Raw genomic sequence first — 14,273 nt, forward strand, 5'->3', positions numbered from 1 at the left:
GGCGACCTTGTTGGGAGCTGCAGTGTAAATTCTGTGACAGGCAATAAGCCAAGGATTAAATTGAGCATGACCAAATTGATTCATGCCTGTATGCAGCGAGAGTGACCCAACAAACTTTGCCACAAGCCCCACCTGGATTGCGCGATGTGAATTTGTGAGACAGTCAAAGGGAGGATTCCGTTTTGGACCCCCATTTTCATTGGCTGGAGAAGGAAAAAAGACCTTTAGTCTAGTAGGAAGACTAGGTCCCCCTGCACCCCCCGGAGATATACTTCTAATCAGTGTTTCTAGATTGGAAAAAATATGTAGAAAATGACTAGCTATGGCCCCAAGCTGAAAAAATGTCCCACATACCATTTTTATGCAAATTACTGCTGCCATTATCAAAAAAACGATTTTTGACATATCTCAGCCAATATTGCAGATAATTGAAAAATGAAGGTGTCTAGACCCATGTTTTGAAGGGCATAGATCATGATAGAACTATTCATAACATGATTACATGTGTCTATGGTATACTAGTATGCATATTAATGCTGTAATTACAAAATAATCAGTTTTACAAATGATAAGGATACGTTAATACTGCAGATAACTTAACATGGTACATAAGGGGTCTAAACCCAGGTATTTTCAAGGTTAAATGTCAACAAGATGCTCCTGAGTCTTGCATAGGGGCGGGACATTGGCAGTAACATTGGTACCACTCAACTTTTCTTCCCACCATTGACTTTGTATTGCGAGAGATTTTCACTTGCTTATTTAAAGGTTTCTCACCCAGCCCACGTAAAATCTACCAACTCCTGCTGTTAACTCCCAAACATATTTTTTTATGTTATCCAATCACAGTGCAGAAATGACAGACTAGAGATCCAAATTAGTGCTGCTATAGCTGCCATTTTACATTTCCATCCATGTAACATGCGCGCTCGCGCGCTCGTATCAATTGGTAATGTCGCGCGCTCGTATCAATTGGTAACGTTGATGTTATTGAATACCTCAGTTGAAAGTTCAGTCTTCCATTCCATCTGTGTGTTGTTCTTGGTATTCATCCTCCAATCTAGCCAGGTAAGATGCTAACTATAATGTTACTCACACTCTTGACTTCAGTTTCTGCATGAAATCATAAACAGGCAGAATAACAGCTGAGCCAGCTAGCACCATGTTAGCTAACGTTAAAGCTAGCCTCATCTATGTACAGTATGTTCCTAATGTCGGTGTAACTTAAACTTTTGTTAATGCCAAACATGAGACATATCTGTTGACTTCTGTATATGAATTGAACCAGAAAGAGGCACGACAGCTGAGCTAGCTACAGTAACTTAGCACAATGTTTCATTGGCCTAGATAGCTAACGTTAGTGTGGAAGAATTTAGATGTTTTAGCTATTAGCACTTTTGATGCCACTAAACATGGTTTAGTCAGCTAAAAAGTACCCTAGTGTAGAACATGACTCAGAACCTCTGTTACCTCACTGAAAACTCAGAGCCTCCTTTCACAGGCACTTTTAACATCATTCGTGATTTCTTATTTGTCATTTAACAGTGATGGTAGACATCGACAGCAAGCATGCCCAAAAGAAAACGGAGTGTAGAACCTGCAGCCCAAAGCTCTCCTCCTACATGCATCCTTCATGTACCATCCATGTCTGATCATGGGGATTTCACGCCCCTCCGTAAAATTAAAGGATCTGCTTCAGAAAAACTGCAACTGCTTCAAAAGATCCGGGATAGACGTCTCAACCAACCGCATGACTCCCCATGTCGTATGCAATCAGTATGTGATCAGATCCCGGCAACTCTTCCTGATGACCTAGAAAGAGTAGGATATCACAGCAAGTGTTATAAGCACTTTGTCCGCCACTTTCATCGTCTGGGAGATGATACAGAACCAGGGCCATCAACCTCATCATGGCATCACTCTCCTCGTAAACCAGGAGGTTCTGCTGAACCCATCTTCCCGCCAGAGTGTATATTTTGTGAGAAAGTTGAGACCAAAGATGCTCATCGCAATACTGAGAGGCCTACAACCTTCCCATCCTTTAAAAACAAAGAAAATGCATGGGAGCAAATCGAAACACGGGCTGAGAAAATGGGTCTCTATCGACTCCATCGAAAGGTGAAAAACAAAGACCTCTTTGCATGTGAGGCCAAACACCATCCGTCATGTTTTAAAGCTTTCCGCACAGCATTCTACAACTATGAGCGTGCGATTCACAGAGCCGAAGCACCAAAGGAGCAGGCTTGCATGTCAGCCGCCCATGAAAAGGCATTCAACTCAGTACTGGAACACATTCAAACCCAGGTCATCCAGCAGAATAAAGTTCTACAGCTTTCTTCCTTGCGCTTGCTCTATGTCGAGGAACTGAAACTGAATGGATATGAGAACTCAAATTATCGGTCAGAGAAACTACTGAAACGCCTACAGAATGACCCAATCAAGGAGCATATCCACTTCACGAAGGTTGATCATGACAAATGTGATGTCATTTCTTTCTGGCTTGTGCACAGCTCAAACATAACAGTTTCCAATGCTCTCGCACGAGCATTCACACTCGGAAGCACAAACAAGAACCAAAATGTTGCCCTCCAACTTCGCCAGGGTATTCTACAGGCTTTCAGAGAGTGTAAAGACCAACCATGGCCACCAACAGCTGAAGACATGGAGCTCAATCCTGAAGACATCCTACCTCCAGACCTTGTCCGCTTTCTCAGCGTGCTAATGACTGGCAAGGAGGGCATCGAGACAGAAAAGGTGAAGCGTCTGGTCTTCTCCATTGGACAAGATCTGTGCCGTGCAGTGTCAGATGGAAAATGGAAGTTACCAAAGCACATTCTCCTCTGTGTGACTGTAAGGCACCTGTTCCGAAGCAAACAGCTCACCACAATACTACACAGGCTTGGACACTCTGAGAGCTACGATTTCGCCTTGGAGTTGGAAACTGCTCTCGCCAAGGTCCTGGATGAAGTCTCAACTTTCTTCTGCAAAACTGGTTCTTCTGCAAAACCAACAAAGCCTCCATTCTGCACTACCTTTTAGAGGACACCACACCACAAGATCTGCAATACCCCAAGGATGCCCTGTTCATCCAGGATGGAATGGCGCTGCTGCATACCCTTGCCAACCTTCCCCCAACATGTGGTGAGATATGCTTGCAGGTGCTTGATCAGATGGTGGCCAAGCAGCACTTTCTGTTCTCCACTGACAGTTACCATCCTGAGTCAATCAAAGCGCAGGAAAGGCTGAGGCGGGGCAGCTCAGAGAAGATCATTCTGGCTGGACCAGCAACCAGGAAGCCATATGACTTCAAAATGTTCCTTGCAAATGACGACAACAAAAAGCAGATGTGCCAGCTTCTTCTGAAAGTGTGGAGTGGACAAGAGGCAGCTACCAGGCTGGAGAGAACAGAGATGGCTGTGCTGATCGTGGAGGGGAAGGCCCACCAACTTGCCTCAACGAATGGCAAGGTAAAATTGAAAGCCCTTCGTGAATGGCGATTCAATTTGTAATTTTTCCTGAAAAAAAGGTGATTACCTGTGATGTTTGTCTAGATCTGAAACTGGCAGTGACTGGTGATTGAAATGCGGTGCCTTTTTGTGTTTCAGGTCGAGGTACGTGAACTCCCCACGATCTACAGCAACCAGGAAGAGACTGATACCAGGGTGGTTCTGTACCTCCATCATGCTGCTACCATCGGATACAAGAACGCTGTAGTCAGAACACCGGACACAGACATCCTCCTGATCCTGCTCCACCATGCCCACAACATCAAGCTGACGGTGTACCTGGATACAGGGTCAGGGAAGCATCGCCAACTTGTCAACGTCTCTGAGCTGGCAGAATCCCTGGGAGAGGACTACTGTGCCACTCTCCTGGGGTACTATGTGTTCAGCGGAGAAGACTGCACCAGTGCCTTCAAAGGGAAGGGAAAAGTCGGGCCCTTGAAAAAGCTGGAGAAGAATCCCAGGTTTCACAGGGCATTCGGTGAACTGGGTGACAACTGGGATGCCAACCCTGAGGTGGAGAGGCAGTTAGAAAAATTCACCTGTGTGATGTACGGCCAGAGTCGCGAGTCATCAGTGGACATTGTCCGTGCCAAGCTGCTACGAAAAATGGTGGGAGAGGACAAGACCCTCACATCCAAGTCCAAGGTTGATCTGGCTCGCCTTCCTCCATGCCAGTCTGCCCTGAAGCCGCACATCCAGCGTGTGAACCACCGCGTAGCATTGTACAAAAGAGCCGATCAACCTATCATCGAAAAGCCAAAACCTTATGAGGAGCAAGGATGGATAAGGACTGATGAAGGACTGTTGAAACCAATGTGGTCCAGTGGTCCCATCCTACCAACCTCACTGGTGGATCTTCTGAACACAGGAGAGCACGAAGAGGAGGAGGAAGAGGAAGGAGAAGAAGAGTTTGACTCTGACGATTTCGATGAAAATGATGATGACTGACTCAGTGTAGAATCACTAATGCTAATGATGTTTATCTAAAACAAGCAAGAGAAGAGTGGTCACATTGAGTGCTAGGACTATTTTGACAGTTGTAATATTTAGAAAAATAAAACTTTGTGTTAACGTCTGTGTAGACGGACCTTAATATGAGTCTATTATTTCGTAAAACTGTGATTATTTTGTAAATAAAGCACTAATTAGCATACTAGTATACCATAGACACATGTAATCATGTTATGAATAGTTCTATCATGATCTATGCCCTTCAAAACATGGGTCTAGACACCTTCATTTTTCAATTATCTGCAATATTGGCTGAGATATGTCAAAAATCGTTTTTTTGATAATGGCAGCAGTAATTTGCATAAAAATGGTATGTGGGACATTTTTTCAGCTTGGGGCCATAGCTAGTCATTTTCTACACATTTTTTCCAATCTAGAAACACTGATTAGAAGTATATCTCCGGGGGGTGCAGGGGGACCTAGTCTTCCTACTAGACTACTTGGGAAGAGATTGCTCCACACGGGGCTCAGGTAAAGGCCTATTGGGCGCAATGGCAGATGTTGGGTTTGAAGGATGGCCATTTGTACAGGAAATGGGTAACACCAACAGGCGATGTAGCTGGTTGATCGTGGTAACAGACAAATTGAAGGAAGTGGTCATGGGACACGTACATGGGACTAGGACGATGGGACATTTGGGTGTGGCCAAAACTTTGGCAAAATTGCGACAAAGGTTCTAGTGGGTGAATTTGGACAGGGACATTCAAATTTGGGTGAGATCCTGCGACCTCTGCCGCGGTAAGAAGGGACCCCAACGTGCACGCAAGGCCCCGCTCCAGGTGTGCAACGTGGGAGCGCTACTTGAGCGGGTGGCAGTAGATGTGGTCACCATTCACACAAATCTTTTATCTGCCAAAGTAATAACTTAAATTTATTTTGTTCACCATTCACACAAATCTTATTATCTGCCAAAGTAATAACTTAAATTTATTTTGTTCACCATTCACACAAATCTACCAATAAATCGTTTACCATAATCATCATGGCATCAGCAAATGGGGAAAATTACTTTGTTAGCAAGGAAGTGCGAGACATATAAAAGTACAAATCCACTGATTGGTGGAAGTCTAGAACACGTTTTACTTATCAATTCATGTGGTCACGCTCCTGAGTCAATATTTACTGAGATGTGAATGAAGCAAACTTACTTTTTGTACATCAGCCTCAACATCGGTGATCTTTTCTTCATACTTAAAAGAGTTGTACACCTTCTGTATAGAAGAAAAGAAAGCAGCATATAATGATGGGTCAATTCATTCATAACCCACGTGTTTAAAGTACTCAAAATAAAGACCAATTACTGTAGTCACAAGAGGAAGCCGGACATTAACAATACATACACACACACATACATACACGTATGTACACACACACACACACGCGTATGTACACACACACACACACGTATGTACACACACACATATGTGTACACACACACACACACACGTATGTACACACACACACACACACGTATGTACACACACACACACACACACACACCATATATACATATATATCTATATAACTAAATCCATACATACATACATACATATACATAAACATATACATGTAAACGGACATATACAAACACACATACACAGATATATGATGAACTTGTAAGTACTTGTAAAATCTATTATATTTGAAGTTATTACATTAACTTATAAGCAACTAGCAAAAGTACCCGGCGTTGCCGGGCGGGGGAGGGGAGGGGAACGGGGGGAGGGGAACTGGGGGGAGGGGAATGGGGGGAGGGGGAAGGGGGCGGGAGGGGAGGGTAGGGGAGGGGAGGAGAGGGGAGGGGCGGAGAGGGGGGAGGGGAGGGGAGGAGAGGAGGAGGGGAGGAGAGGAGGAGGGGAGGGGAGGAGAGGGGAGGGGGAGGAGGACGCAGGACACTTCCTCTTCCGCCCCTCCCTCCCTCCTTAGAGTCCCTTTATACAGAGAGTTACGACATGACGATCCGGAAAAATACGGTCACGTGACTCAGGGAGCCATTTTGGGGCCAAATTCGCGTTCGCTTAACTTCTCGCGTTCGCGTGTTATGCAAGTACAATCGATTCGACTACCTACGGAAGCCTTATGCCTAGGTCACACATAGGCGGATTTGTCGGCGACTACTGGCGACTGAAAAAATCGCCACCACCCGCCGACAATCGTAATGAAACCGTAATGGACGGTCGCCTGTAGTCATGGTTATCCTCCCCAGGTCGGCTGCAGTCGGCAAGAGCCGCAAAGGGGCCAAAAAGTTTTTTAAATGTTTAAAAACGGCGCGCTCAGTCGCAATCGAAAAAAATCCGCCATGCTGTCGTGATGGAACCGCCATGCTGTCGTCGGTATCCGTAATAAGACCGTAAAGCGGCCGCAACCCAGTCGCTCATAGTCTTCCGCAATCGCCCCAGCATCGCCCCACCAGCTAGCACGGCAGAGATGCGAATGCCATACGGCCTTCCTGCGGCATCTTCCCGACTACGGGCCGACACTGTTGCGGCTGCATATCGACTACAGAAGAACTGCCACGTCTCCCCTGCGGCTATGGGAGACTGACGACGACAGCAGTAGGACTAGTGGCGGCCGAGTTATGGCCATTGGCGACAGAGATACGACTGCCTGGCGACTGCATTACGACATACCACGATTCCATGGCAAGACAGGATGGTGTGAGGGTCTCCGTGGAGTGGGGTCCTGTGGTGCCGACAAGGATGTGGCTTTATTGTTTGGACTTGGGACTTTTGGGAACTTTATTTTTGGGACTTTGGTCCTTTGGAAACTTTATTTATGGGACTTGGGACCAGTGGAAATAATTTGTTGGACTTTATTTCCATTCTCTCTCCCTGCAGAAAAGTTTGATTATTACATTACAATGATACATCTTTATTAACTTTCTTGTTGTACATCAAACATCTTTATGCTTCATGTCATACATCATTGAAATGAATAAAGTGAAATATAAAATAGAGAAATAAAGATTTAAAAAGTTGTGTGAATCGTCTCCAATCGCCGGCGGTCTTATTGCAGTCTTGCGGACGTCGGAGTAAACCGCCACCCGGCCCCAATGCAGTCGCCGCGATCCGCCATCGGTTGTAATCTAGCCGCCAGACTGTCGCCACGCTGCCGCCGTGCATCCGCAATGCAGTCGTCGTCGATCTTCAACAGTCGCCATCCCACTCGGGGCGTCGTCGCAATGCAGTCGCAATGTGGCCGCCTGCAGTCGCCATACTGCCGCCTGACCATATTTGACCGCCCGAAATCGCCAGTGGTCGCCGAAAAATCTTGATCGCCGGCAGTCGCCAGTAGTCACCAAAATATCCGCCTACGTGTGACTTAGGCATTAGTTCACTGAAAATGCCGGGTTGTTGTGCATTTGGATGCACAAATAGACATGACAAGGGTTTCAAGATGTACAGATTCCCTTCAGATCCCAATTGACGTAAAATATGGGAGAATAAAGTCAGCCGTGTGGGCTGGAAGCCGGCTTCGTCTTCAAAGCTTTGCGAGGTAGGTCAAGTTACTGTTCAGTCCCATGTATTGTATTCCTTTAACACAGGGAGCACCCGGTCCCGTAGAGAACGGGTCAACAAATTGAATTATTTACCTGTAATGGGATGCAGCCGAGACAATCTTGAATACATATTTCTTTCTATTTCTTCTTCTTTCTTGATAAACAGGCACATTTTGATCCTCATCAGTTTGAATGTGGACGTGCTGATCAGAAAATGAAGCTGAAGAATTCTGGAGTGCCTACCATTTTTTGCCATCGAAGGACCACAAAGTCACGAAAGTCTCCAAAAAAGCGTGACCGGCCTACAAAAGAAATGTGTCCACCCAAGCAACATGAGACATCTCTCCTTGAAGACCAGAGCTATGCTGCTGACCCACAACTTCAGAGATTGTCAAGTTCTTGTAAGTATCTTGTTTTACAATTTTGTTTAATGTTTAAGACTTTTTTGTAATGCATGTATGAATTAATGAGTTTATCAATGCACGACTGCATTTTTATTGCAAGAAGAAAACAAGTGAATTGAAAAAGGAAGCCGAAAGAAAGAAGAAAGGAGGAGAGCTTGGGAGCAAGAGTATGGCGATGAGGAAACTGGCCAAGAAAGTAAAGTGAATTATTTAACTTTCACCTTATAGAGACTACAAGTAATTCCCGCAACAAGTAGTCAATAGCTGTCATTGTATCATAGTGAAAACCGTTAATTTTTTTGTTTGGAAACATTGGATACTTTGCTTGACAGTACATTGTACTGTATTTTGTATATTTCCATTTAGAAAAAGAACGTTCAGTTCACAATATGCCAACAGTTTGATAATAGCTAGTATTAGGAATCATTTCTGGAGAATGGTTATGAATGGTTATGTTGTAAATTCAACAGGGCTGGACAAAAAAAAAGAAGTCTCTGTTTGGCATTATTGTGTATTCGTGCATGCATCTTAAGAAATAGCTTGCCCATGCATCTTGCCCATGCATCGTGCATGCATCTTAAGAAATAGCTTGCCCATGTGGCATATCCACTAACCCTGTATTTGGTCTTGCCATTTTTTTTCAGGGGAACACAAAAGTTCTCAAAAAATTCCACATAATGCAATGAAAGTTTTAATGATTGTAAAGATAAAAAGCAGGAAGTTGCTATTCATATTGGGGTCTCAAACCTTACAAGACCTCTAATTTGTATCGTTCTTCAAAATGGTAGAGACAAATGCGAAGAAAAAAAAAACACCTTTAGAGGCCATTTTTTCCCCGCAAAGCGGGGGTTGGCCTTTTTCGGGCACCGTGGTTGTTGTTGTTTTTGCTGGTCCCCTTTTTGAAGCAATGTTTTACGGCCGGATGCCCTTCCTGCCGCCAACCCTGTCTGTCGCCTTTTTGCGACACACAGGGAATTACCAGTGAACTGGTACTCAATTTGCCGACCTCGGAAGGATGACAGGCTGAGTCAACCCCCCTGGCGTTAATTCAGCGATTGACCGGGATTCGAACCCAGGATCCTAAGCTGGCACCCTAGCCACTAAGCCAACTTTAATCGAAGAGGTTAAAGATTATTTTAGGTTACAATACTACTTTGTCACATAGTATGTTCAAATTCTCTCCAGGCATCGTGAGTAACCCAAATTATTATTGCCAACATCGCGATAATGAGGATTCAGAAATCACCCATTTTCTCACTTCTCATCAACCGCTCATTTTTTCAGACAAACTAATATCCCATTATAGGCAATCTGGAACATAATGGAGCTAATACTCATAGACCTACATCTCGATACAATTTTTAAAAAACAAAAAAAACATTCACCGTACTCCCTAACCCGCCTCGTGTTTGTGCAGTGGTGCATTGCATTATACACGCATAGCTCATAGTGCACTGTGCATGTGCCGGTTCAGTGGTTCCGCACAATTGGCCCCAAAATGGCGGCGTATTCTCAGTTGTCGTAACTCTCTGTATAAACGGACTCTATCCCTCCTCCCCTCCCCCTCCCCCCTCTCCTCCCCTCCCCCACCCTCCTCTCCTCCCCTCCCCTCCCCCCTGTTCCCCTCCCCTCCCCTCCCCCCCCCCCCCCCCCGTTCCCCTTCCCTCCTCCGCCCGGCAATGCCGGGTACTTCTGCTAGTTCTATACATTTTCAGTTCAATGGTCTGGCGGCAAGGATGGAACATCACGTGATCGCTCTGAGCGAATTAGCGAGCTGTTCTGGTACATGATGAGATTCAGTGTATTATGTGCCTCGCTGAAATGCGCTGAGGTAAATATGAATAAAAAATATGGATCTCGTCAAATATTTTTAGGTAGGCCATGTCCTTCCCAGGCTCAATGGCCATGTATATGCCAAATATCAAGTACGTGAGCCTCTCCGTTTAGGAGTCTATAGGTAACACACACACAAACTGTGTTTTATTTTAATATATATAGATAGAAGTTAGATTGACTGAATTTTCCAACTGCCAGGATCATCAGCTGGGCACCGTTTTTCTCTACTTGTGCACTATACAGTATTCAATATACTCCCTTAATCCAATGATACCTCTGATAAACAATACCGTTAACAAATTAATTTTTAAGTCTCCAACTACTACTTTAACAGACCCAATTTATTCCCACGTCGTGTGGGATTATCCGGGAAATCCTTTCGGCACAAGTCTTTCATGCGTTCGATTGGAGGTTGAAGGAATTTGTAATTCAGCCAAGGTGTCAGTGATAGCTCGCCTACTCTTTGCAAAAGACACCGTGGGGCATGGGATCTTTATCATCCACCAAGAACCAGTGCCGGCAGATAAGTCTGCCTGCTTAATACCCCTCCAAGGGATGCCATCCCATGCCTGCTTAATGCCCCTCAAAGGGATGCCATACCTGCCTGCTTAATGCCCCTCCAAGGGATGCCATCCCCTGCCTGCTTAATGCCCCTCCAAGGGATGCCATCCCCTGCCTGCTTAATGCCCCTCCAAGGGATGCCATCCCCTGCCTGCTTAATGCCCCTCCGAGGGATGCCATCCCCTGCCTGCTTAATAAACCTCCAAGGGATGCCATCCCCTGCCTGCTTAATGCCCCTCCAAGGGATGCCATCCCCTGCCTGCTTAATGCCCCTCCAAGGGATGCCATCCCCTGCCTGTGTAATGCCCCTCCAAGGGATGCCACCCCCTGCCTGCTTAATGTCCCTCCAAGGGATGCCATCCCCTGCCTGCTTAATGGAACTCCAAGGGATGCCATCCCCTGCCTGCATAATGCCCCTCCAAGGGATGCCATCCCCTGCCTGCTTAATGCCCCTCCAAGGGATGCCATCCCCTGCCTGCTTAATGCCCCTCCAAGGGATGCCATCCCCTGCCTGCTTAATGCAACTCCAAGGGATGCCATCCCCTGCCTGCATAATGCACCTCCAAGGGATGCCATCCCCTGCCTGCTTAATGCCCCTCCAAGGGATGCCATCCCCTGCCTGCTTAGTGCCCCTCCAAGGGATACCATCCCCTGCCTGATTAATGCCCCTCCAAGGGATGCCATCCCCTGCCTGCTTAATGCAACTCCAAGGGATGCCATCGCCTGCCTGCATAATGCCCCTCCAAGGGATACCATCCCCTGCCTGATTAATGCCCCTCCAAGGGATGCCATCCCCTGCCTGCTTAATGCAACTCCAAGGGATGCCATCGCCTGCCTGCTTAATGCCCCTCCAAGGGATGGTGCACACATCGATGCCATGCTCTGCCTGCAAAACATCAGGGTATTATTTAATGGCTAGGTCAAGGTTCAAACTCAGGCGAGAGAGCTCATAGGAGAGTGGGTATACCTATAGGCTTTCCTACCAGCCCGTCGGGTGATGAGAAAAGTTTAATTATGCAGAGGGGAATGATAAAAAAAAAATTACGCCAAGGTCCCCCGTCGGGGAAGTGATGTGAGTTGACAAAGTGAAAGACGCAGAAAACATGCTATGATTATGATATTTTGCTCACAAGGTTCAGCCATACATGGAGGCGGCCATCTTGGATTTTGACGTGGCGATCCAATTTTCAATAGCGTTATTCCTTATGCCTAGATACACCCACACACCAGATTAGAAGTTGGTACTTCGCTTATTTTTCAAGATATTTCGCTCACAAGGTTCAGACCTACATGGCGGCGGCCATCTTGAATTTTGACGTGGCGACCCAATTTTCAATACGGTTCTTCCTTATGCCGAGATACACCCACACACCAGATTAGAAGTTGGTACTTCGCTTATTTTTCAAGATATTCCGCTCACAAGGTTCAGACATACATGGCATCAGACATACATGGCGGCGGCCATCTTGGATTTTGACGTGGGTTGCACCCACACACCAAATTCGAATGCGGTCCTTCGCTTACGCCCGCAGGTACACACGTACGCACGCACGCCCGCACGCACGGACGGACACACGGACGGAGGGGAAAACCATAGTCCCCCTTTCGCTCCGCGGTGCGACGGGGGACAATAATTGTTTGCACTTTACAACAACAACCTCCAGGACTTTTGTTCGGACAAAATAAGTAAATAAATAGATTAGCAAAAGGCAATTTTGCTGCAAGACCAAAAAAACCCCGAAAAAACACATTTCCCATGAAAACAACCAAAGGAGCCTCAAATGGTGGGGCACCAACGTATGTGAAAAAAATACAGGGATAAAAGTTTTATGCTCCCATTTGAGCACATGGCTCATGATGCTGGATCTCGGTTTCAAATCCCGTGTCCCGCATCAATTTGTCCAAAGTCAACCAATAGCCTTGTGGCTTTGTGTCGAAGTACAATGACGTCCACTGATGTCCTTGTTCTACACATAGAATACAATGTACTAAATAAGTTGTATCATGAACCTGACACAATTTTCCCCATGTGTCCAAGTAAAAATTTAAAGGATGAAATATCACATTTGTATGTGTTCATAGGAACTCGCTTCTGGGCTGTCTATCCGAAAGATATCACGTTGTTGGCTCATCTTCCAGGAATTGGGGTGCTGACGGCCTTTAAAAACCCTGCAGGGTCTTCACAAAGAGGAGGTGAGTTATCGCCGGCACGCAGAAAAAAAAATACAAATTCCTTTCTGAACTGCGGAGAGAAAATTGTATTGATATATTTTGGACACTCCGTGATATCGGGTTACAATGCATGGTTACAATTTCACCTTCACTCTTTCATTCCTCTTTTCTCCCACCTCTGGAACAAACTCCCTCACTCTCTTCAATCCTACTCCTCCCTCCAGGTCTTTAAAACAGCTGTTCACCACCATCTCTTATCTTCCCCAATCCAAAACCTTGATCTTTTCTACCCCCGTTAATTCACCCCAGATCCACTTTGTTTGAAATACAAACTTCTTTCCTGGAAGCCCTCGCAGTGTCCATGTGTTTTTTTTTTTACCTCAATCCCCCATTCCCACGCCTCCTCCCCCCAAGCCCTCTCCCTCCCACAGATCTCCCGATGTCCCTGCTCTCAAATGTTCTACTTGTGTGCTTCCCTCTCTCCCCCTATCTTGTCTCCCGCTCCCTTTATTATATGGTTTATGTGTCAGTTTTTTTTTTTTGTGATCAATGTTAGCTCTTACACGAGCCTCGACCTTGTATACAAAAACAAACAAACAAAAAAACATTTTTCATCCTATTGACCCGAGCTTTGATCAAGATCGTCAATTTTGATCTTGATGAAATGGACAATTTCCAGGATCAATTGCAACCTTTTTTGGGGGTGGGGGAGGGGAGGGGGGGGGGTGGATATTGCAAGTGTCGTGCTTTGCATGACGTCTCCTTGTTTGTTTGTCTGTCTGTATATCAGTCACCTGCAGGTCACAATTTTCGACCGATTTTGACGAAACTTCACCAAATGGTGGATTTAATCATAAGCAAGAAGCCTATTGTTTTTGGGGTCAAAAGGTCAAAAGGTCAATATAGGCCAAAGGTCACCAACTTGGTCAAATTTCTAAAATCCTCAATTTTCATCCAATTGATTTGAAATTTTAAGAGGATTTGTATATATGATCACTGAATTCAACCACCAACTATTTTTGAGGTCAACATTGGTCAAATTTCTAAAATCCTCAATTTCCATCCAATTGACTTGATATTTTAAGAAGATTTTCATATCCTGACACTTTCATATCCAACCACCAAGTATTTTTGAGGTCAACATCAGCCAAAAGGACAACATAGGCCAAATTTCTAAAATCCTCAATTTTCATCCGATTGACATGAAATTTTAAGAGGATTTGCATATCTTGACACTGAATTCAACCACCAGGTATGTTTGAGGTCAACTTAGGCGAAATTTCT

General features: G+C 45.4%; 2 protein-coding genes across 2 annotated transcripts in view; one reads left to right on the forward strand and one right to left on the reverse strand.

Annotated features, from left to right (window-relative positions):
* The window catches only part of CACHD1 (cache domain containing 1), a 154,137-nt gene that overhangs the window by 108,171 nt on the left and 31,693 nt on the right, over positions 1 to 14,273 (reverse strand). Inside the window, exon 2 of the mRNA XM_068108228.2 lies at positions 5,666 to 5,728. Coding sequence (XP_067964329.2) covers positions 5,666 to 5,728 — 63 coding nt within the window. The remainder of the gene's footprint in view (positions 1 to 5,665; positions 5,729 to 14,273) is intronic.
* Positions 3,048 to 4,622, forward strand: LOC137430590 (uncharacterized). The gene is made up of 2 exons (XM_068121400.2): positions 3,048 to 3,467; positions 3,606 to 4,622. Exons 1-2 carry the CDS (start codon positions 3,099 to 3,101, stop codon positions 4,452 to 4,454), a joined length of 1,218 nt encoding a protein of 405 aa, XP_067977501.2. The 5' UTR covers positions 3,048 to 3,098; the 3' UTR covers positions 4,455 to 4,622.

The sequence above is a fragment of the Myxine glutinosa genome, chromosome 2 (genome assembly GCF_964187855.1).
Source record: "Myxine glutinosa chromosome 2, kmMyxGlut1.1, whole genome shotgun sequence".
NCBI classification, from domain to species: Eukaryota; Metazoa; Chordata; class Myxini; order Myxiniformes; family Myxinidae; genus Myxine; species Myxine glutinosa.